At 41.9% G+C, this 24,763-nt stretch overlaps 1 protein-coding gene and 1 long non-coding RNA gene across 3 annotated transcripts in view; one reads left to right on the top strand and one right to left on the bottom strand.

Moving 5' to 3' along the window:
- Positions 1-24,717, top strand: LOC114597097 (uncharacterized). The gene is made up of 4 exons (XR_003706710.2): positions 1-138; positions 757-868; positions 22,577-22,653; positions 23,460-24,717. It is a non-coding gene; the product is annotated as an uncharacterized LOC114597097 (long non-coding RNA).
- Positions 11,095-24,763, bottom strand: part of RET (ret proto-oncogene) — an 89,180-nt gene continuing 75,511 nt past the window's right edge. For both annotated transcript variants that reach the window (XM_028729197.2, XM_028729198.2), the window contains 5 exons: positions 24,596-24,666; positions 20,650-20,787; positions 18,986-19,085; positions 15,122-15,269; positions 11,095-13,264 (listed from right to left, as the gene is read on the bottom strand). In XM_028729197.2, coding sequence (XP_028585030.2) covers positions 13,107-13,264; positions 15,122-15,269; positions 18,986-19,085; positions 20,650-20,787; positions 24,596-24,666 — 615 coding nt within the window. In that variant the 3' untranslated portion in view covers positions 11,095-13,106. The remainder of the gene's footprint in view (positions 13,265-15,121; positions 15,270-18,985; positions 19,086-20,649; positions 20,788-24,595; positions 24,667-24,763) is intronic.

The raw sequence follows: 24,763 nt of genomic DNA on the forward strand, positions 1-24,763 counted from the left end.
GCCGAGTGTTGGAAGCGTTCCACATAACGGCCGTTTATCCACGCAACGGGCCTTGCAAGGCAGGCCAGTATTGTTACGCCCATACGGAGGTGCGTGACTGACGCTCAGAAAATACGGTGGCTTGTCAGAGGCCATCTGGTAAGTTAAATGGCTGAGACAGGATTTGTAATTAAGGCAGCAACTGAATCGCAGCTCATACGTACTCTGGTAGCGTCCGCAACATGTGGCTTGCCCCAAAGCATCCTGGGAAGAGTTGCTTACACCCTCACAGAACTACGATTCCAAGCACCCTTAACAAACTACAATTCCCAACAGGTGTGCCAACTTGAATAAAACATGTAAGCCCCACCCACAAGATCAATCATGTGATGCAGCGCACACACACTATTTGAATGGCAATGTCAGTCAACTTGGGGGGGGGGGCAGTTCCCTCAAATATTTTATTGCAGGGGCCAAATGGACCTTGGCCGCTAAGAGTTGGCTCCTGTGATTCCCAGGAATATTGGAGGGAAGCCATGTGGATGTCACCTCTAACTTGGCCACCATCCATGCTATGCCATCTCTTCAAATAAGCTATTTCTTTAGTTGGGGAATAAACTACCCATTTTCCCTCTCTACTTAGTCTTTCTCCAACACATTTCCAATCCTGTGACCATTGGCTTTGGGCGTTCTGCAGGGGTCTGTCTAATTTGGTATCTGCACAAAACCACTGGCTAAGATTGCCCAGCTCTGAATCTCCTTTTGATCTGATTGTAGGGAAGCTGTGGGAATTCTGAATCAGCATCTGAAAGCAATGAAAGGATTGGATATGGCCTAACAAACTGAAGCTTATGCCAGACAGGATGGAATAATGGATGACAGGAGGCAGGTATGACCTAGGAAGCTGTCTTTCGCCTGTTTTTGGGTGGGGCTGTACTCTTCCTAAAGAAGCAGGTATGTAGCCTGGGGATATTTATGGATCCTGTCTTCTGCCTGGATAAGCAGGTGATACCTAGGCCAATATGTGGTCTTTCTTGGAGGAAGCTGATCTTGCTATTGTTACATAGGCCAGGCATAGGCAAACTCGGCCCTCCAGATGTTTTTGTTCTACAACTCCTATGATCCCTAGCTAGCAGGACCAGTGGTTGGGAATGATGGGAATTGTAGTCCAAAAACATCTGGAGGGCCAAGTTTGCCTAAGGCTGACATAGGCCCATGCCATGGTTGTAGCCAGGGGAGTGCAGGTGGGGCAGATGCCCCCCATCAAGTAAATAAATATACTTAACTAACTGATCAATTGAGTCGCAGATAGCTCGGTCCCCCCCCCCAAAAAAAAAACCACTCCTGCCCTCCCAACATAAATCCTGGCTACACACATGGCCTATGCCAGAGTACTATGATACATTTTGCATGGGGCTGCCTGTTATAGTGTGGTTTTAGGCTTTGTAATTATGTTATAAGATACTATCATTTTAAAAAATACATTGTGAGCCACTATGGGAGGGCTAATCCTTGAAAGATGGCTTATGTAGACCAACATCAATAAAATAAAGGTGTTCACAAACTTTCGTTGATGGCACAAAATGTGGTAGAAAGACCTGTGACGGGAACATGGTCATTTGACCTTCTTATACCTATATGTACTTTATTAGCTGCACTGGGTTCCATTTTATTTGCGGGGTCTAATTCATGGTGCTGGTTCTTGGTTTAAATGGTTCAGGATCTGATATCAGCAGGACTGTCTCCTGTCACAGGAATTGACTGAGGGAAGATAGTGAACGGCTAACTGTATTGTCTAGACTTCAGTGGAAAAATTCTTAATTACGTCTTCGGAACAAGACCATTTGTTTTCCACATAGTACCCAGAAGAAGTTTCTTTTGTCTTAGACAAAAGTTGCCATATTTGTTCTAACTGGACTTTAGTGAACTTTAGTGAACAACTGCCATTAGCTTGCAGTTAAGAGTTTATGATGTCGTTCTCAGGTTACTCGGCAGGCTTCCTATAAAAGGGAATTTAAGAGGACTGTGGCTGATTCCTCCATATTCAGCCTCCTTTGCAACATCTTTAGGGCTGCTGGAGTTAAAGTTCATTTGAGACTGAGAAAACTACTCCAACGGCTTTGAGAAACCACTCTTGATGTAACACCAGTCTAGAGTAAGACTTCTGACACACGTTGCTTAATTTTAGTGTTATACAGTTTATTGTTCTTTCCTTGTGACAGCCTATAATTTCTTCTTAGTTAAATTGCTAAATATATAAATTGCCTTGTATAACTTGCAACGCTCATAGTACCCACAAGCTTCTTGACTGTTAAAGGTGAAAGTTACCAGTAAGTGCTGAAGTGGTGTGTATATATATAGAAGTAAGTTTGGAAGAACTGGTACAGTAGAGGACTAGATTCCTTCTCGTATAAGTTACTCCTGAATTCAGGATCCTACTGGCCTTGAGACAAAGTGAATAACTAGGCAATTGGTGTTGGTCTGACACAGTCAAAATAAATAAAATAAATAAATAATTGTCCAGTAGCACCTTAGAGACCAACTAAGTTTGTTCTGGGTATAAGCTTTTGTGAGCATGCACACGAAAGCTTATACCCAGAACAAACTTAGTTGGTCTCTAAGGTGCTACTGGACATTTTTTATTTTATTTTATTTTATTTTATTTTATTTTATTTTATTTTATTTTATTTTATTTTATTTTATTTTATTTATTTTAGGTAATTGGTGGCAGCAGTGCTGAGGCTTTGGCACTGTGGAAGACTCTATTCCCCATTTTGAGCCCTTTTAAAGTAATAGTGCTGGAGGCCTCAAGTAAAGGAAGGAGCAAGCTCCTTAGGGCAGCTGTGGTGCATCACAGTGAATTATGTAGATTTGTGTTAGCACAGCTGAAGCTTATAGGATGGTGATGGAAATCAGCTATGATTTCCAGCCAGAACCTAGTAGTCTGACCAGGATGAAAGCTCACATAGCAATCCTTGCAGGCCCCAACATCAGCTGACAACGGAGAGCAGGCAGCAAGTAGAGGGTGAGTCTGGGCATTGCAGGGAACTGGGAGAGCCCCCAGAAAAACGAACAACCCAGGTATTGTTTTGTCAGTGGTTGGAATGGAACATCATTTAACTCCTAAAGGATGAAGCAGAGCTCTTAAGTGTCTGCCCTCTATCCCATCCCTCACCTGTAAGCTAGGCAGAGCCCTGGCTTGAAACTATGCACTGCAGAGATGCTGGGTGACCGCTGGCTGTGTATTTTCCCAGTCAGGAACTTTGGGGCGGTGGTAGTGGTGGGGCTTAGCAGTTAGTGAATTAGTGGAGGTACACCAGAATTTTTTGCTTTGGGAATTTAGGACCCTGGCCTTAGGGGCAGAGTGAGACATGGTACCTTTTTAAAGTTTGTTTATTGTTCATTCATTGTATTTTTATTGTTTTTATGAAAAGATTTTCATAGTTTATTGTGTCAGCATTGTGAGGATGCGTTCTTTATGTTTGTTTGCTTTTGTTGGCAGTAGGAGAGGTTGGAGCACCCAGAGCATGATTAGTTGCATTTAGTTGATTGCAGTGAGGGGTTTTTTGTGCGTGTGTTTGTTGGGTCAGATTAGCCATATCAATTTGTATGCTGTTGGGGTGGGAGTTATGTTATTGTGTTGTGGGGCTGTATATGTAATAAAGGGGAGCCATACTAGGGTGAGGGCATCCTTGTTTGTCCCTGTGTTTGTTTCAATCTGTTGGTTAGCTTTTCTAGTAGGACTGTTTCCCATGTACCAGTGATATTATTTTGTTTTATAATGTAGGATGGTAGCAATTATTTACCCTCAGACAGGGCTGAAGGATAATGCAGTGTTTCAGGAGACACTTGCTATCACAGATCTCTACAGACTCTCTCTTCCTCACAGAAGTGGTCTGTAGTATCAAAGGATGGCAACATAACACTTGTCTTTATATCCACTTACATACCATGAAGCACATTTCTAATCATGCTACAGCAGCTGCTGCTAAATGTTTCTGTGATAGTGGGATCTGCCTCATGCTGTTACACCAAGGAAATGCAAAGTTTCCTGTGTAAGAACAATGCCACATTTTGTGATTTACACCCATGTTGTCTTCATTGAACCCCACCTTGATCTCCTATTTCCAAATGTAACCGCTTCCAGCTGTTTTTTTAACTAAAAAATGGAAATGATTCCATCTCTTTGAATTGTTAGTGGAACTATGAAAAAGATATGTGTTCAGAATAGAGGTGCACTAGTTCAGTCTGTTGGCATTTTTGTTTTTATGATAGAGTGGAAAGGAGAAGATGATATATTACTAAAATAAAGGCTTTTTACATCCTAAAAGATAACAAATGGGAGAACAGTACAGTGGTACCTCAGGTTAAGAACTTAATTCATTCTGGAAGTCCGTTCTTAACCTCAGGTACCACTTTCGCTAATGTGGCTTCCTGCTGCTGCTGTACGGCTGCTGCACGATTTCTGTTCTCATCTTGAAGCAAAGTTCTTAACCCGAGGTACTATTTCTGGGTTAGCGGAGTCTGTAACCTGAAGCGTCTGTAACCTGAGGTACAGTACCACTGTAAATGCAAAGTGGAGGTAGGAACAGATACCTGGTAGTAAACTGAAAAATAACTGAAGGAGAAGAAGATTCAACTCTAAAAAAAGCAGTGCTTTTAGTAAAAAAGTGTTTCCAAGGCAGCATAGATTGCGCTCTGCTTTTTGGGAGCTGTCAGAAAGTCATTAGCTTGATTTGCCAGAGGGGCCTTTTACAAAATTCCATGGTTCAGACCTTAATGGTAGAATAACTCCAGCAATGATCCCCATGTGATGCTGCTTTTATTGTTGTAAATTAGTCATGATCAGCAAAGCCAAAACATGCAAGTAATAATTTTGAAAATGTTCATGAAATCTGTTCCAATACACTTTACAATTCCTGAGCTGTTATGTCATAAATCCCCATCTGGAATTTGATGCTGCATGTTTAATTTTTTAAAAATACAAATATTGTTGAAGACTAGTAAGTCGTGTATAATTATAATGAAATAGGCTGCACAAGGCTTGCATCCTTCAGGATCAGAAGTCTCTCCCCCCCCCCACTTGCACAGGTCAAATAAGCCAGGTGGAGGTGCTAGTTCCCTCCACCCTTTCCCTGTAGTATGAGGCTTGGCATTGTTTTGCACTCCCCATTTCCCTGAGTAGCTGGATGTCCATGGGCACTTTTTTACAAGCTCTGCTTCCTTGTGATGAAGGTGTAGTGGACAGTTGTGAAGTTTTATATACAGTGGTACCTCAGGTTAAGTATTTAATCCATTCCGGAGGTCCGTACTTAACCTGAAACTGTTCTTAACCTGAAGCATCACTTTAGCTAATGGGGCCTCCTGCTGCTGCCGCGCTTCTGGAGCCCGATTTCTGTTCTTGACCTGAAGCACTATTTCTGGGTTAGCGGAGTCTGTAACCTGAAGCGTATGTAACCTGAGGTACCACTGTACAAATATGAAAGCTGAGTACAAGGGAGCAGATAAGCACTCAGACAGACGGGGCTAGTTTGTAAGTAATCTGTTGCAACATGCTTCCTCTAGAAAGCTATTCTGCTGCACTGTGTATGCTTTATTGCTGTCTAGATTGGGATGAAGATACCTGGGGGATTTCCTCCTCCACATCAACCTACCTGTGCATGCATATTGTTTTTAGTGCACTCCTATATGTGCCAGTGCCATCTAAGATGAGGCAAGTGTCACTGGAGAGAAGGCCTGTTCAGCTGTGCCATCCAACTGACGGAAGATGTTTTTAGCTTTCCCATTACATAATACAGTAGTGCTACTTCCCTTAAAGGAGCCATTATTCTGAATAAAACATTTTCAGGCTGGTAGTACCTTGGGAAGAAATCATTTGTCAGCGGTGCAGCCCTGTTTGCACCACACTCTCACTAGGGAGGCTTGTCTGACACATTCACCTTTTTATTTGCCATACTTTCACTATTTTGTGTTCTTATGCTCCTTTGATTATTCTGCTTTCATCTTATCATTGGATTTCAATTCCACAATGTTCTGGGAATATTTGTATGGAAGGGGAGGTGTCTCCCTGCCTTGTATTCGGTAGTGCTACATCAAAGGGCTCAATTTACTTCCTCATCCTCTTTTGAAGAGACTAGTCTCACATGTAAAGGGCGGGGGGGGGGGACTTGCCTGGTTTTTTATTTATAGTTATATTGCTGATGGTTAGGTACACCATCTCAGGGATCTCTTTCTCTCTTACACATGCCCATACACAGAGTTTAGGATTTTGTTTTCCTTTCAAGCTCTAGAGTCTAGACCAGAGTTTCACAAACTTGGGTCTCTCCAGCTGTTTTTGGACTACAGTTCCCATCATCCCTGACCACTGGTCCTGCTAGCTAAGAATGATGGGAGTTGTTTCTGCGTTCCGGTGCTCTAGTACTGCGCTTAAGATTTCAGATTAAAACTGCAGAGTGGAAGGAAAGGAGGACCTTTTCCTGCCACCCCACTTCCAGCTGTCTCAGCATGGATGTTGAAGTGTCCCAGAACCAGCAGTCTGGGTGTCCTCAACACTACCTCTGAGACCAGGACTTTCACCTCAGGCAGGGAGATTGCTTGACAACGAGGTGGGCGGTAAACCAGCAGAATCCCTAATCTGTCCCAGTTGCCCAGTTCACTCCCAAATAAATTCTCAGGGCTGAAGCTTCAATGCTCAAACTCTCTTCTTGTTGGTTGGTTTTAAAAGAAAACAATACTATCTTGGCCCATTTCAGTTGGGGTTTAGGCTCGGTTTGGGCACAGAAACTGCTTTGATTGCTCTATATGATGACCTCTGTCGAAAGATACAAGGGAAACATATCCCTGCTAATTCTTCTCAAACTCTCAGTGGCTTTTGATACCATTGACCATGGTATCCTTCTAGAGCAACTGTCCGAACTAAGGGAGGGTGGCACTGCTTTGCGGTGGTTCCAGTCCTACTTGGATGGTCATTCCCAAAGTGCATTGCTTGGGGAATGCTTTTCAGCCCTGTGGAACCTTCAATGTGGAGTTCCACAGGGCTCAATCCTATCTCTCACATTTTTTAACATCTACATGAAACCACTGGGGATGTGGTTTTCCGGAGTTTCGGAGTACGTTGTCATCAGTATGCTGATGATAATTCAGCTCCATTTCTCCTTTACATCTTCAGGTGAGGCAGTGAAAGTGCAGGACCAGTGTCTTGCCTTGGTAATGGATTGGAGGAGACCCAACAAACTGAATCTCAATCCAGATAGGACTTGAGGCACTGTTAGTGGGTGGCTCCCTAGAGTGGATGGGTGGGAGGTCGCCTGCTCTTGATGGGATTACACTTCCTCTGAAGGAGCAGGTTCATAGCTTGGGGGTACTCCTGGATCCTTTGGTGTAGATTGAGGCTTAGGTGGCCTCAAGTGGCCCAGAGTGCCTTCCATCTGCTTCGGCTTGTGGCCCAAGCTATGCCCCTAGGGGATAGTAGTTGGGGATAGCCTAACTACTGTTGCCTATGCTCTGGTAACCTCAAGGTTAGATGACTGCAATGTGTTATATGTAGGGCTGCCTCTGAAGACTGTTCAGAAACTTCAGCTAGTACAGAATTCAGCAGCCAGGTTGCTCACCGGAACAAGACGGTTTGAGCATATTACACAGATCCTGGTCCAACTGCACTGGCTACCAATTAGTTTCCGGGCCCAATTCAAAGTGCTGGTTTTTACCTATAAAGCTTTAAGCGGCTCAGGACTGCAATGCTTCAAGGATCGCCTCTTTCCCTATGAACCTACCCAGACCCTGAGATTAACTTCTGAGGACCTTCTTCATGAGCCTCCTCCTCTGGAGGGTGGCAACATGAGAACAGGCATTCTCTGCAGTGGCTCATCTGTGGAATGCTCTCCCCAGGGAAGTTCGCCTGGCGCCTTCATAATACACCTTTAAGCGCCAGGGAAAACATTCCCTTTTAACCAGGCTGTTGGTTGATTTGACTGACATCCTATGCCCTTTTCAAATGGGGGGGGGGAGTTATTGGGTTGTTTTTATTTTGATTATATTTTTTGTGGTTTTATATTTTGTTCTGTGAACCACCCTGAAACCTCTGGGTATAGGTCAGTATATAAATTCAATAAATAATAATAATAAACAGAGTATAAAAATTACAAAAATTAGCGTAGGGCAAGTCCGTGGATTCTTTTGGTGTTAAAAAGGGGTCATACTTGGGAAGCCTGGGCATCACTGATGTAGGTAATTGCTGGCTTACCCCAGTTTAAGTCCTTTTCTTCCACATGCCCAACTACTGAAAGCATGGGCCTATTTCTTTAGCCTGCAGTCTCTCTTTTTCTGCTGCTTCCCCCTTTTACCTCCACGGCATGGCTGCTTTTCTGGGACCACACCCTTTCTGCCTTCCTTGAGTTTCAGCCAATCCCACAACGGTCTTCTATTGCTTTCTCTAGATTTTTTTTTTTTTTAAGGTTCATATATACTTTGGTCCTTCCCACATGTCACCTGGTCAGGTGACAGAGTAACATAAATGTGAATTAGGCTTTCCTGGTGTCAAATACAGAACAGCGTATGTGCATAGCTCTGGTTTCCAGAACTGACCATCCTAATTTCTGGATTACAGCCCATGTATGCAATATCTTTTAATTTAACTGGCTCATTTGAAAAAGTTTAAGAAAAGAGGAGTCTGTAGAAATATTCTCAGCTCAGAAAGAATCCTTAGCTGCTTTACTGTGAATGGTTTATACATTCCTTGTTCTGAATCCACATCTATGTCCCCTTCTTCCATTCCTACAGTTAACATCTAGGGCCAAAAATAGATTTAACAAAAACAGCTAATATGCATGGCTATGAAACAGAATATGTGGAGTGCCTGATTTTAAAATGAACATGCAGAAAGAGTGCCATTATTATAATGGCCTTCTTTGGAGGTCTTTAAGCAGAGGCTTGACAACCATATGTCAGGAGTGCTCTGATGGTGTTTCCTGCTTGGCAGGGGGTTGGACTCGATGGCCCTTGTGGTCTATTCCAACTCTATGATTCTATGATTCTATAAACATATTTTTGAGTGTCAGGAGGAAGTAACTAAAATAACACCATCAGTGTTTAAGCATTACTTCAGCTGTTGTGCTAGGAAATGCAAGGTTCCACAACAGTGATTTGTACACTTGAAAGAACTGTCACATTTGTGACAAAATGAGGTCACCAAGTCATGCTTTAGTGAAGCACATATGAAACCTTAGCGAATCTGCAACAACACCCACAATTAGATTATGAGCTCATCATTGTATACAATTCTTGGTCAAGGTACTCCTCCAACAGAGCTGAAATTTGCTTCAGACGGAGTGCAAAGGACCTTGGTTATTTGGGGTGGGGTGTCTGAGAAAAGAGCATTTTCTGTAGTATTTTGCTTATAAATGCTGTCTGCTACTTTTGGCCATTGCTGAAGCTAGCCAAAGTAGCTGCACATTCCTTCTTCTTCTACATGAATCCAGTTGCTGTGATTCATTTGAACTGTATGGAGGGAGCAAGGGTAGCTCTGCTTGTAATATGGAATATATGCCTACCCTCATGGAGTTTGTCTTTGTTGGTTCTTCTGCAAAGAATTCATAGAATTGTAGAGTTGGAAGGAAGCTCAAGGGTCATCTTGTTCAACACCCTTCTATGCAGGAATCTCAGCAAAAGCATCCATGACAGCCATCCATCCAACCTCTGCTTAAAAACCTCCAAGGAAAGACAGTCCAACCTCCTGAGACCATTCCACTGTTGAACAGCTGTCACAAAGTTCTTCCTGATGTTTAGCCAGAATCTCCTTTCTTGTGACTTGAAGCCATTTGTTTGAGTCCTGCTCTCCAGAGGAGGAGAAAACAAGCTTGCTCCAATCTTCCATGTGACAGCCCTTTAGTTATTTGAAGATGGCTATCAGATCTCCTCCCATTCCTCTTTTCCAGGCTAAACATACCCATCTCCTTCAATGGGGGAGGATGGTGTCCCATCACCAGTAATGAAGAAAAATTTAATTGCCATGCTAATTTGCTTCTGTACATGGAGTGGAGGGGGTGCATCTTTGTCTCGGGCAGCAAAATGTATTGGGGTGGTTAGTGGCTGCATAAGGACCAAAAAAATGAATAGCAAATGATATGGAATACCTTCTGTCCTCTAAAAGATTAACTACTGACTATAAGATGTATCAAATTCAGTGCTTTGCTTACTTCAAGAGTATAGGACAGCCATTCATACCATAACATACTGGAATAGAAAAACTGGGCATTTTCCACATGCTGTAATTGTTGCAAAATGAGGATCAAGTATTCCGTTCGGAAGCTATTATGCCTGGGAATACTCAACTTATGGAAAATCAGATAGTTGTGACTATTCCCAGGGAATATACTGTATTTACTCAAATCTAATGTGCGCCTTAATTATCACAACGTAATTTGGCCAAAAAAGGTGAGCATTAAAAGGAAAAGGTAAAGGATCCCTGACAGTTAAGTCCAGTCGCGAACGACTCTGGGGTTGCGGTGCTCATCTCGCTTTACTGGCTGAGGGAGCCAACATTTGTCCGCAGTCAGTTTTTCTGGGTCATGTGGCCAGCATGACTAAGCCACTTCTGGCAAAACCAGAGCAGTGCACAGAAATGCCGCTTACCTTTCTACCGGAGCGGTACCTATTTATCTATTTGCACTTTGACGTGCTTTTGAACTGCTAGGTTGGCAGGAGCTGGGACCGAGCAACAGGAGCTCCTGTTGCAGGGATTCGAACTGCCGACCACCTAATCAGCAAGCCCAAGAGGCTCAGTGGTTTAGACCACACCACCACCCATGTATATGATTTCTCCGTAATTCTAGTAAGAAAGGCAGATACAGATGGTACAGTTCAGATCCAGCTCTTTGGTATTCAAGAACAGGATGCAGCAAAAGCAGAGTAGGAGGAAAGCAAAGGTGATCTGTATTTAGCAGGAGGAAATGCTCTCTTTGTTGGTCCAAAAGGTTTTTATAAAGCTCATATATTGGTTTGCTGTCTGTCCTTCCTTCCTTTGACTTGGGTTAGGAGTTGACACACACCAGCAATACCCACTGTGGGTTTGAGTCCTTACAAATAATTCCTCTCAACAACAATGAAGTAGCAAGCCTATGACATTTACATTTTTATTATTTGAGATGATTGCTTGTTACAGTATAATCAGGGCTGTTTCACATCTCTGTAGGCAGTTATCTTTTATTGTAAACACAGTGTCTAGCGTAGTAGTTAGCTTACAGAACAATAACTTTAACCTGTCCCTTTGTCTGAGAACAGGCTTACTTTCAAACAATGTTATCCTGTTGAGGTGTTCAGACCTCTTGCATTAAAAGAGTGGTTACAGTTTTTGGCAATCTGACTCATTGATTTCTGGAATATGGGACATGTAAAAGAGACACACAGAACTACATAGCTGAAACCCAAGAGACAGAAGCAATACTTTGGTATAATTTTTTGATTATGCAAGAGTATCCAAAAAGGATAAACACATTGAGTTAACATTCCAGCATTCCCCTTCCTTAACATTGTAACTTCATAACAAAATACAGTAACATAATGCCGTGTGTATCAATCATTTTATCTAACCTCTGCAGGAGTCAGATTATCTTCCAAAACACCACACTAAAGTTAAAACATCACATCAATTATTAGCTTTACTCTCAAAAAAACAAAACCCAAACCCTTAGACATATTAGCCATATGGACAGAAAAAAGGGAAAAAAAAGAAAAAAAGAGTAAAGACTACATTGAATAAAAAGTTTTGTCTGCACATGATTCACAAGAAAATAAGTGTGAAAATTAAAAGTTCTCCAGGGGTTAATGCAAGAGGAGGTCCCTGTTAACCTGTTGTTAAAAACAAGGAACTGGCCTTGGGAAGGTGTGCTTTCTTTTGCAGGCTGTTTCTCCTTCACCACAACCAGTTTGTCACCACCAACATTAACTGTGGCTAACCAGGATTCCCATTTTTACCATGGTCTGAAAGAAGTTTGAAGAGGGATTCAAATCCTGGGATATGGGGAATCCTGTTTAACATTAACCATGGTGAACATTGGTGATCCAAACCATGTACATGCAATTAAGGGGGAGGGAGGCTGCACACAATTCTAAGCCTGACTCCCAGTGTATCAACCATTCTTAACAGGGAACCAGTGAAGTGTCTGCATTGTCCCATATGGTTGTGCAATTGGGTTGCAGAAATTAGGAGAGTTTTGAGCCGAAAGGACAAAAACCCTCTGGGCATGACTGCTAACCAGGTTCCTTGGCTTCAGCTCATTTCAAAACATCCTGAGCAGATTTTGAGACATCAGTAAAATGGACGTAAAGAAAAAAGTTGTGTCAGGTGGGCACTCTGTAGGTCAAGTCTATTAAAGTATATCTGATATCAAAAACTTTCCATTGTGCTAAAGTTAAGAATAGTTTAACCCTGATTTTTCAACAAAAACCTCTTTTCCCATTAAGATGGAACAATATATTTCTATAGGGTTCCAAGACTTGAAAAGTTGAATCTCAGCACTGACTAGAATCGTTCAATGTCTTGGTCCCAAAACCCCATTAACTCAGGATTTGTTACTGCCAACAACATGGTAACACGTAACGCTACAGCAAACTCAGGAATTTTTTTAAAGAGAAAATTGTTCCCATCATATAATTTGTGCTTCATGCTTGGATCAGTTTGCTTTTTCTTAGCAATGACCATAGAGATAGCAGTTTATATAGTGAAACAACAGTGGTCCTCCCCTGCCCCCACCCTCTTCATATCCATTCCAGAACTGGGTCTTTGCCCTGAACATTGTTAAGTAGGAAGGTCCTACTGCGTAAAAACACAGCTACCAAAATGGACTGCTTGGAGAATGGCAAAAACCAATGGAGGAATTGAAACTATCATGTGACCCAGTTTGATACAACTTTAAAAGGGGGCAGGGAGTCAATTATAGTATTCATCACACGAGAGAGAAGACACTTTAGGTACTACCCAAAAGTAAGAGGAACATTTCCCATTCTAGATGTTCCTGTAGCTTCAACCAGTTGTTACTATGCAAAGAATTAGCCAAAGGGAAGGCCGTTCTTTGGACATTTGCTCCCCTCCTGAGTCCATTACCTTTTTTTTTTTTTTTACCAAGAAACTGTTAACTATCAAACTTGTCCATAAATTTTGCCGCTGAGGGTGAAACCATCCAGTTAGCATATACACTATCATTTGCATATCTTGAAAACACAGACTTAGGGCCATCGCATCTTGTGAGTGGAACGGGGCTCTCCTCAGGCCAGTTCGGGTATGACATGCCTAAAAATGAAAACAGATAATTTTTTCTGCACTGAAGAACCAAAACTTCATGTGCAGACAGTAAGGCCCTTGGCAAAACTCCCTTAAACAATTGCAAGCCAAATTACAAAATATCCCCACCACCACAAAAAGAAGAAAAGAAAAGAAAACACAAGAAAACCAAACAGATAACTGTGTTTGAAAGGCACTGAAGCACAGGTTGCAGTGAAGGCCAAAACAATGAAAAATAAAGTGCTCTCCTGATATATATCCCCAGTACAAGCTCCTGATAGGTCTTTGGATCTCACAATGTTGTATCTTCATGGGAATACAGCAGATTGGTTATTGCAATGGAGTATTCCTGTGGTAAATAAAGTGCTCAAAGCAGTAGTAAGCCTACATAGTCTTCCATTCTGACAAGTTTAAATACTTAGCATGCATGTTTCACTCCTAAAAACATTCATCCCATTGAAGTCAATAGGATGTATGTACATAAGCATATATATTTTTAATGGGCCCTGGAACAGCTTCCACGGGGCCAGTGAATGTCTCATGAATGTCAGATTTGATTCTCGCTCTTCTTCCTGAATCACCTAATTGTTTCTGTTTAGTTTGGGGGGTGGGGCAAGACTACTCCTTGCAAGTATGCCTTGAAGTCTAAGACACAAATAAATCTCCAAGTATATCTTTTGGAACCTGAATATAACAACTGTGGTCTACTCTAGACTATTGAAGGGGCATTCAAATAATTCATTGATTTTGGAAAGATTAGCCTGGTACATAAGCCATCTTAAAAACATGCCCATTAATTTAAGAGTCTAACTATGAATTGAAGAACGGGGGCTCCAATATTAGGCTCCAAATCAGTACCTCAATGCTGACAAATAAAAAAATGGGCAAAGGGGGAAAGCCACATGGCTTGAATTAGAGCAATTTGAAAGCATTAAATGGCATGTAGAGCATTTAATTACAAGACAAAAAAATGTAGGAGTTTTGGCAAGAACCATCTTTACTGTCCATCTCACCACCACAATATTAAAGCACATTCCTTTTAAGACACTTGCGACAACATTCAAAACATGGCTTAGATGTTGACATTTTCATGAGAAACCAAAAGCATGTGAAAACAGAAGAGGTTGCTTTCATGTGGTCCTCACCAATTCAGCTTCCAATGAAATACACAGCTGTACTTGCTCTACTCTGACCTCTCTGCATTGTAAGCAGACTCTTTTAGACTTCCCTTCTCTGCCCCCACCCTAAATTCCACTACTTAGTAAGCAGCCATGGCTGACGGGGAACTGAAAATATACAGGCAACAGTTGAAATTCAGGAATCCATCAGAATAAATACAAGAACTATTATGCAATGGACTCTTAACAGTGAAATGTGAGGGGAAGGGGGGAATAAAAATCTTCAAGTGGTAAAAAAAAAGTTACCTAAAATTAGAGATGCCATATTAAATGATGCACGTGAAGTGCTCTCAATTCCATGGATACCGAAAAGTATAGTTTTAATTGAATATTTGCTAGCATTTTTTTAAACTTCCCCTGAGAGTACTTCCCTGATCTAGGAATTAGTTTTTTTCTTTATTATACAATATATATTTAGTAAAGTTGCACGTTTTCACATCCTTTTTCTTTAAAAAAAAAATTAAAAAATTAAACACAGCTGCAGAACCGGCTAAAGTAAGAACCTAATGCAGAGTTTTGACAGTGACAAATGAAAGGAAAAGAAAGACTTGCCAAGCAAATTTTGACTGATTTCATTCAGACAAATAACGCTCTAAAGGATATTACAGAGAGTGTGAGGACAGTGCAGAAGAAAATCACTTTGGGTGTGTGTGTTGCTAGAATCTAGTAAATGCATGTGAAATTCTACCATAGAGTTTGTTTTCAATCCATGTGGAAGGGAGGGTTCGAGGGAGGGGAGCATTATTACAATCCACGAGGGGTGTCTCCTCTTCTGAGAGTCCATCATCATATAGCAAGGAGTCGGATGGGGTGGAAGCTGCAAGGTCTAAGTAGTCCTAAACAGATTTAAGAAAAGAGAGAGGAGGGATTAGGGTTGGTTGAGAGTGCAGCTCTTTGGCTATCATTTCTATCCACATTTCTCACCATTTAAACTGAGCACTAACTAAAGGATCAGTATGGATGAGATCATCACCAACCTGCTTTCTGCAAGAATGGTATCCTTGGCAACACATTTGTTTGGAGTAACACTAGACATGCTTCTTTAGACATATGCTCAATTACGGCTCCCCGTGAGCGATGTCCTTTGCCAGCAAGTTAACATAGTGAGTCTGGCAGGCAGACTTGGAAAATGTTGTGCCTCTTCCATGATAGCAGAAGCGTTCCGAGTATGATTATCAGCATGGCACAGAAGCTCCTCTGAGCAATCGGGAACCATTTCAGAAGCAATGGATTTATTTGATGAATCTGGTACGTTGGGAAAGGGTTACTGCTGGAATCAGGAAGATTCCAGACCCCTAGAAAGGGTAATGTGAAATTTCAGAAACAGCCACAGCTGGACATAAGATGCTAGGTGAGGTGGTGTAGTGATACAGTAAAGTTCTAATAGTAATTATTTAGAATAGGACCACAAAAGAAGATTGTTGCCTTCATTACATGCTTGTAAGCTTCCAGGAGGAATCCGGTTAGCCACTGTTGAAATCAGACTTTAGGTCTGCTCCATCAGATGGCTTCATGAGACAAGGTCTACCTGACTACCATATTTGGGGAGAGGAATACTTCATCATCATCATCATCATCATCATCATCATATTTATAAAATTTGTATACTACCTTTCATCTGAGGATCACAGGGTGGTATACAATATAAAATCACAAATATATAACATTCTAACAAACAAAAACAATACCCCCACCCCAGTTTCAAAGCTATAGTTTGTTGAATCAGCCAAAGGCCTGGGAGAAGAGGAATGCTTTTTCCTGGCACCTAACAATACGTAACAAAGGAGCAAGGCAAGCACTCCTGAGGAGAGCATTCTACAAATGGGGAACCCCCGCAGAAAAGACCCATTCTCATGTTGCCACCCTCTGGACCTCTTGTGGAGGCATGCAAAGAAGGGCCTCTGGTGATAATTGCAGGGTCTGGGTCGGTTCATGCGGGCAGAGGTGGCCTTTGAAGTATTGAGGTCCTGAGCAGTTTAAGGCTTTATAGGTAAAATCAACACTTTGCATTGGCAGCCAGTGAGAAGTGGTTTTACCAGTGCCCCCTTCAAGTGGGCAGGGACTACTCCCTCTTGCAAGAAGGCATTAATCACCTCCCTGGCCCAGTCAGCTGTCCCCTCCCTGCTAGCAAGGGGCAAGGGCCCACAGCACAAGTGGTTTTCCTGACTGATCCAAGCACCTTGTCCACCTTTTCCCTTTCATTGAAAAAATCACAAACATTACTTGTGAGTTGATTACTCTGGAATGGACTTCCTTGCATTGTGAAGCTTTGCTTTTTGAATCATTTGGATTTCTTAAAATCCCATTATTCCTTATGAATATCTGGACTGTGCACTGTTAGGTCCAACTCCCTACTCATGGCATAGTATTGCCCTTCCTGGAAAACTGCGTCTTGGAGTAGTGTGTATTTATAACTATAAACTCTTCTGAGAGGCAGTTAATGAACACATTAACTACACTTACCAAGTATGCAAATAGCTATTTGTTGCTGCAGAGCGTGATGAACCAGATGTCCTGATAGTTAAGGTTTGGTCAGCCTGACATTCTAGTTTCTTTATCTTAAAAAGCTTGAAACTCCAGTTTGGGAAGTCAGCAGGGTCTATTTTATGGGTACCTCTGTCCACCATACACAGCAACTTGCCGGACCTTTTCCTCTGGCCATGTATTTTTCCATGTAAATGCTAGTACCTATTAGCACAAGCTTACCTGAGCGATTTTCCTCAAGCCCAGCATCTTACCATCGTGCAGAATTTTGATTAGTTTACTCATCAAGGAGTGGGGAGATACTTACACTTTGCCAGTCCTGTAGAGTTTGGATTTGGGGAGGGGAAGGTTCATTTAGCAAATACTTGGATAAAGCACCTATGGACTAGATGAAGCTACTCCAAGCTGGCAAGAGGGGTGTGTCCTCCCAAACCTGTTTTTTGATGCCATTTTGAATAAATTGCCATTTTGGAAATGACTTTAAAAGGACTCCTAGAAATCAAGTAACTGAGCCTCGCTGGGCTTGGCCTTTTATACTACCCTTTTAAGAAGAAAGTTTGTGTTTATCCAGACTTTTGTTTAAAAAATGTTTTTCACAGAACAGTATTTTTGATTAATTTGGTGAGCCACTTTGGGGATTCCAGTAAAAAAAACAAAAACAAAATACAAACATAACAAAACCTACTTTTTCACTGCTGCACTAACCTACCTCTGGATTTTGACATTTTGCATCTATCTACACTTAAATGATCTGTTGTTCTCTACTTAATGAGAAATAGGTATTTGGGTTTTACGTGAATGAATGACAGCCCAATTCCCTCAGCTAAGTGAAGCTAGGGCTGCAGCATGATGCATCCCCAAATGCCTAGAGCCTTAAAGGAAAACTTCTGGGCAGTGATCAGCAATAACTAACATATATTTCATAAAAGTATATATCTAATCTGAGGGGGCAGTCAATGAGGTTGGTATAATTCAGCACAGGTTTCTCACATGCAAATGCAGTTTTCCACCTCTCCCCTTCAACTAGAAGGAAATGAGGTTGGGCAGGAATGTGCTCCTCTTCTTCCTTGGTCAAATTCCAAGCTTCTAATGGGGCTTCTGTGGCTTGAAAAACTCTTCTCCAGCAGCTGCTGCTCACAGTTAGCTCTGTTTGTCAAGGAGTGCCAATGAGCCAAAGCCCACCCACATCAGCTCTTCTGATTGGGGGGCGAGGGCAGAGATCACAGGGCCTTGTAAAGAACTGGAGCTGGCTGTGAGCAGCAGCTGCCAGAAGAAACAGTTTTAAAGGCACCAAAGCTTTCAGAGGAACTGGGGGAAGGGTACCTTAACGCAGCCCATAAACGTCCAACACTTTGTTCAGATGAGGGTACATCACTTAGAAAAACAAGTGACTTGAAACCTGAATGCTGGTATAAGCCAGTTACTTCTTTACAGGAGTTTGATCTTCAGCTACTCATTTATTTAGCTATTTAGCTTTTACAACTAGACAAAGAAAACTGTTGTAGAATTTTCCTTCCATGACAATTTGTGAAACAGACTCAAGTCGCTTATGAGCAAATAACCTGGGCTTGCCCCATAAATGGCCATTTAAGAGGGGGGCACAGGTAATCTTGTCTCTGGTGAATGCAGCATGTGTTCTCAAAACACCTGTTTGTTGCAATCATATGTTGCTGCAAACAGGTAAGTGAGTGGTGTCTAGGGTCAAAAGGAACATAAAAGTTTAATACCAAGTGAATATAAGTGCCTTTTTGCACATTAAAGTTTGTTGGTGTATATAAGAAATGTAATCAGCCACCAGAAAAAGCTTTTTGTGATATGCAATTGCATCCCTTCCTCTGAACCATCAACCTCCTCTCATTAGGTAGGGCTTCCCAATTTCAAATATCCCCCGTTTGGACTCTTATTTGATCTCATTCTTTTCAAAGATGAATCATTCTTTGAAAGATGAATTCTTTTCAAAGGTGAAAAATGGACAATGTCTTACCAATTACTGGTATGTAAATCCTTGCGCTGGAAAATCTTTCCAACTTTCCTTCATGCACAGTGATAAAGCCTGAAAGGCACTTACCCTGCTCTTTACCATCATTTTCTCTAATTCTTTGCTGATCTCAGCAAATGTCGGCCTCTTATCTGGTTCTTGTTTCCAGCAGCGAAGCATCAGATTGTACCTTCAGGAAGACACATATTGATTAATACAAATACTTTGTGGAGATGCTTCACATGCACAAATGGACCCAAACATTTAGCAGTGGCAACAGCGCCAGAGTAATCAAAGTGTCTACACCAAGGAGGGGAAACCTCCACCCCATGAGCTGAATGCAACCTGTGGGGTCTCTCCCCTCCTTATCTGACCCCAATCCAGGAGTTAGGTTGGTTTTTAAAAAAAGTTACCACTGGTGACAATGGAAGTCTTTTGAAAAAGTTTAACTGCCCTGCAGGGGGATGGTATCTTTATGGAGACCACAGCATGGGGAGAAATATTAACTCTTCACTCCCTACTGACTGTGCTCTCCATTAAGATCATACCCTCGCTAAACAATTAAGCTTTAAAAACCCTCCAATACCCAATTGCTGTATTTGTCTAGACTTGTGTGTGGGAGGAAGAATTTCAGGTGAGTTTCCACTACTGTGACATTGCCCACCCCTCAGAAGGTTAGCCACACAAGGGAATGTGACTCTCTGACTCAAAAAAAATAAAATGGTTTCTTATCCTCCTCCTCTACACAAAACCCTTGGCCAACTTGTATAAACAAGCTGCTTCTACTCAGATCACGTAGTGATCAACAAGGAAGTGGCAAGCAGACAGAGGCAGGGTGCTATTGGGACATCTAATTTATACAGACTGCAGAATTCAATTTTATCATGGTGTGATCTTCATTGTTTTTTGTTTTAAAAAAGTGAAGAATCCATGCAAAGCTGCCTACTGTCTTTCCCCAGGACTGAGGGAGAAGCAGGAGCCTGCACAGAGAGTTGGCTGTTTGGAACAGCTAGGAAGATAAGATACAAGCAACCCATTTATGGTTAAATTGCTTTTGGATCCAATGTTTTTGGTGGTGGCTAAAAAAAAAAAATTCCTTTGTAAGATGCCTTTCAGCCTGCAAGTTAAAGCAGGTTTGTCTGAGCCGAAAACTAAGCCACTGTGTAAGCGAATGAAGAAACAAACTTACTCGCAGCCCTAAAAGCAGTCATTGGTGTCCTTCAAATGCTCTATAGTGGCACGGGTGCTGCCTTTTCCACAAGCAGCTCCTATGTGGCTGGTGTACCATTTGAACGACTCAGCCATCTCTTAACCATAGAATTACACCCTTGTATATAATTGGCTCCCCAAGGAAAAACAATGGTTGCATATGAATAGCCTATCCTGCCATGGGTGTGTTGATCTGAGGCAAGAATTTTTGGGTATGCTCAACTTCTGTTTTGAATTGTCTGATGGGTGCATTATCCTGCCTCCACCAAATGCATCGGTGAATAGATTTTTTCACCTAGCTCCAGCTCATATCTTTGGTCTATTTATATGTCAAGTTTTATGTCTGAGTTCATTGCTTCACAATTCATTATGATGGCAAGGTGTGACACCTCCTCTTTGTTTTTCTAAACTCACTCAAGCTACATCTTCAAGACCTTCTGTCTGGAAAAGACCTAAATCAGAGCAGCTGATCATAATATTTTATTGGTATAATCAACTAATGGAATCTCTTTGATTAGCAATGCTGGCAGCTTGATGCTACTTACATTTCTTCACTGCAGTTTTCTGGCTTCTCCATTCTATAGCCTGTTTTTAAGAGGTTAAATAGTCTCTCAGGCGCAATACCTGGATAAGGGTTACCTCCCAGAGTGACTATCTCCCACAGCAGAACTCCAAATGACCATCTGAGAACAAAAGAAAGGAATATTTACTGGAAGCATTAGGGTAATGGGCTTACACTGAAGTTTACTCCAGCCTCCATACTGCACATCAGTTGTGCACTGGTGAAACTAAATCTACATATCTGATGAAGCTGATTGTTTTCTAGAATTCGCTTTCACACTGCAAAATCTATGGGGTTGTATACAACTAAGATTTACTGAGAATAGATAAAAGTTAGTTATTTGCATTAATTTCAATGGGTCTACTCTAAATATGACTAATGATGGATACAACCCAATGTTCTATTGCAACTTCGCTGAACTGCACGCTGCAATTGCGCATTTAACTTAAAAAAGGAAAAGCTTTATTTTATCTCTCAAACAACTAGGATCAACAATCCTAGTCACAAAACACAATCCAGAGAAAGGGAGACACGGCTATTCCCCTTAAATCAGTGGCTCCAATCCTCTATTCAAAGGGCTGCCCTGCTTATGTCTAATTAAAAGATAACCATAAGAAAGGAGAGTGGGCGCCTTGAAGTTGTCCCTCAACAGTTAGCACCTGGGCAGCAAACAGATCAGGCACACAGATCACTTGGCCACAGTATTCCCCACAATGGTGAGATGTACTGTACAGTGGAACCTCAGCTGTGGAATGTAATCCTTTCCGGAAGACCGTTCGACTTCAGAAACGTTCGACAACAGAGGCTCAATGGACGGTCGGTACAATCCATTGAGAAAATAGAGAAATGCGCCTCGGAAGCATTTGCTTCCAGGTTGTCAGCGTTTGAAAGCTGAAATGTTTGACAACCAAGGTTCCACTGTAGTTCTATTTAAGGTATAGGCATTATTTATAAATGTGCATCTGTACATAGAGAAAGATGTATGTATTTATTAGCACATGCAAAATTTAGGCAAACTTGTACTCTCTCTCTTTCTTCTTCTTCTTTTGTAATGTGCAAGTGACTACCCTGTAACCAAAGTGATTAACTGCATTTTTCTAATGAGCTGTATGAGATTGAATGTGTTCTAAGTGGTTGTGACTTTTTCAACACTTTTCAGCTTTGCAGTCACAAGCTGTGTTAAACTAACTAGGATGGGATTCCTTCTGAAATTTTTGGCAACTGAAACCTTTTTCATTCTGCTTCATAAATTTTAAGAAATTACTTCGGTAAGGAACTGGTTTGCAAAAATGGTTGCATAACTGAACTGCTTGCCTCATTTGGTCATATGATTTTTTTACATTCTTTTCTTAACCAGACCATTATTATTAGCATGGAAAGAAACTTTCTGCAACTTCCTTGATGTTTGGTTTAATTAATTAAGTCAGATAACCTTTCACAGAGTTTTTGAAGTCCATCTGTTCCCTTTATATGCCTTTTATTTGAATCTGTGCCTCTTCCACACAGTTTTATCATTCTCTCTATGATGATGCCAAACAGGGTTTACAGTAATTTGAATTTTATTTCTAAGGTTCTCCCTTGTTTGTGTAAAAACAGTTTGCCACAGAATTAGTTATAGCATTGGAGGGGTCCTTATGGGTCATGTTAGTTAGTTAGTATACTAACATATACCTATTCCAAGCTCCTCAATTTATTTATTGCATTTTGTGTTGCTTTTCGTTGAAGATCTGCCACTCCCCATGTCCCTCACCATTTTATGCTGCTATCACCCAGGATCACCCAGTTGTCAATCATCTGACATCATAATGGCCTGCCCACCTATATAAAGTTATCCAGGGGCGGGGGGTAGACATTGACCAAGCAGGATTGATGTGTAGCATTGATTCATTCTTGCTATCTTCTGGTTTCAGGTGCACATATAGCTGATCCAACCACATCTTTACCTTCCCGGCAACTGACTTCACATGGGACATCAGGTGTAGGACAGGTAAGTGTGGGTTTGGGGAAATGGTCTGGTGGACCAAATTGGAAGGCCTGGCAGGCCAAATCTGGCCCAAAGGCCAAAGGTTCCCCAGCCCTGTGTAACTTGTGCTTTATCATGCTTTATGTTTGCCTTAGACCTGTTCACTGCTAAATAGCACACTTCAATCAGATAACTGAGACACAAGAGTTGTATTGCCATTATCTGACCAACATTGTTTCCCACAGTTGCCAGTTCACATGGAGGTGATGCTGCCCTTCCATGCTTCTGTAGTTGAAGGTTCCACAGAAGGGTCACAAACACATTGATAAATTCAGGTGACTGATTTGCAGGGATGTTTAGCACTAAATGAATGTTGGCCACCTATAGTTCTAATTAACTGATCAGTGCACATTGCCAAAACACCGTTCCTTAGCATGAATCACGCTGAGAGACGTGGACTTGAATGAACACTTGCACAAAGTAATGTCACCAGCAGAATACATGTTAAATAGCCAGATTGTATTTGTTAAGCTCCCCCTCATTAGCTGGTGGAAAGTCTCTCTCTCCCTCTCTCGCCCCCCCCCCCCCAGTACGGTTCAAGCTGGCTATTTCCCAGCATTCTGTGGTTACTTCTGCTGGTCACTGGAATATGAGCAAAAAGCTTGCTTAGTACAAAAGAATTCTTCATGCCCAGAACCCAGCACAATTCTTCAAACTGCATTCCGAGTTCCCCATCTGTGCACACAAGTCCCGACACCTAACATCCTGGGAATGTGACCTCATACTAAAGAAACCACAATTTCTCAGACAGAGTCTATTTTATTTCACAGATACAGAACATTACTGAGGCAAGGAGAGAGAAAACAGGAATGCCAGCAAAAGGAAAATGGACAAAACCCCTGTGATTTCTGAAGGGTAAATTCACCAGCTTGCATTCAAGAAAGCCTCTGTGCTTCATAATGGCACAAAAGAGAGAAAGTGGTGTGGCTCAGGCTTCTCCCACCAAGAGCTATGTATGTCCTCAGATCCTCCACTTTAGACAAACATTAAAGATAGAGGTTTACTGGTTGTGTATGAAATCTGATGAGCCACAATTCTTTGCAGGGCAAAATAGCACGTTGGGGAGCTGGGGGTCAGAGACAATGCACTACAATGGACTGTAGGTTCAAGGGTGGAACTATCATGTCATCTAAAGATTATGCTGCGGCATCAAGTGATTAAAGGTTCCCCCTTCATCATTACAGCGTTGTGGCAAGAGTGACCGGTCCCTCTGCTAGCAACTCCTTTGGTGGGGAAGGGGAAAGAAAACAGGGTGCTAGACAAAGAGAAAATGGGTGGCTATGCCCACTTTTGGCTCTATCCCTGCCTACTGTGGGCATGCAGCCTTGACAGATTGCCCTCAAGCATAGGATAGCTCAGTCAGTACAGAATGAGATTCTTAATCTCAGGGTCATGGGTTTGAGCCCACATTAGACAAAAGATTCCTGCATTGCAGGGGGGTTGGACTAGATGACCCTGATGCTCCCTTCCAACTCTACAATTATATGAATGCTGCCCTTGACAGAAAAAGGTTGCCCATCCCTGGGTTAGAGGGCTTCTGATTCTAGGGAAATTCAGCCTTGTCCAGATTACAGCAATCCATTTCACCTTATATTGTCCAGTGTTACAGCAAATGTGTTTGGAGGACTGCAGAAAGCTAGCGGAAAGTGAGGCTTCATGAATGCCTTGGCCAGTAAAAGCTTGTTAAACAAACCTTGAGGTACTGCTAGCTAAGGTTTAATCTCCTCCTTGCAGGAGATGCTGGGTATCTTGTGATTGAGAAGCTGACTATCCAGCCTGCTGCAACTTACTCTGTTTTCTACAGTAGGGCTATAGAGCAGATGGCCTCTTCAGCCTGAGGTGTTCTGGCACAGCATGAGTACAAAGACAAAGTTGCATGACAGGGAACATAAATACATAGACTTACACATCACTTTGTGTTGTGTAGATGTGATCAAAGAGAGATTCAATTGCCATCCACTTCACAGGTATCCGACCCTGGCAGGAAAATAAAGAACTATTACTGCTTGCAAGTTCTGTTTAGCACTGCTTCTCATGTCACATTTGTTTTCATTTCACTTTTGTCACATTTAAC

This window comes from Podarcis muralis, chromosome 6 (assembly GCF_964188315.1).
Source record: "Podarcis muralis chromosome 6, rPodMur119.hap1.1, whole genome shotgun sequence".
In the NCBI taxonomy this organism is placed as follows: domain Eukaryota; kingdom Metazoa; phylum Chordata; class Lepidosauria; order Squamata; family Lacertidae; genus Podarcis; species Podarcis muralis.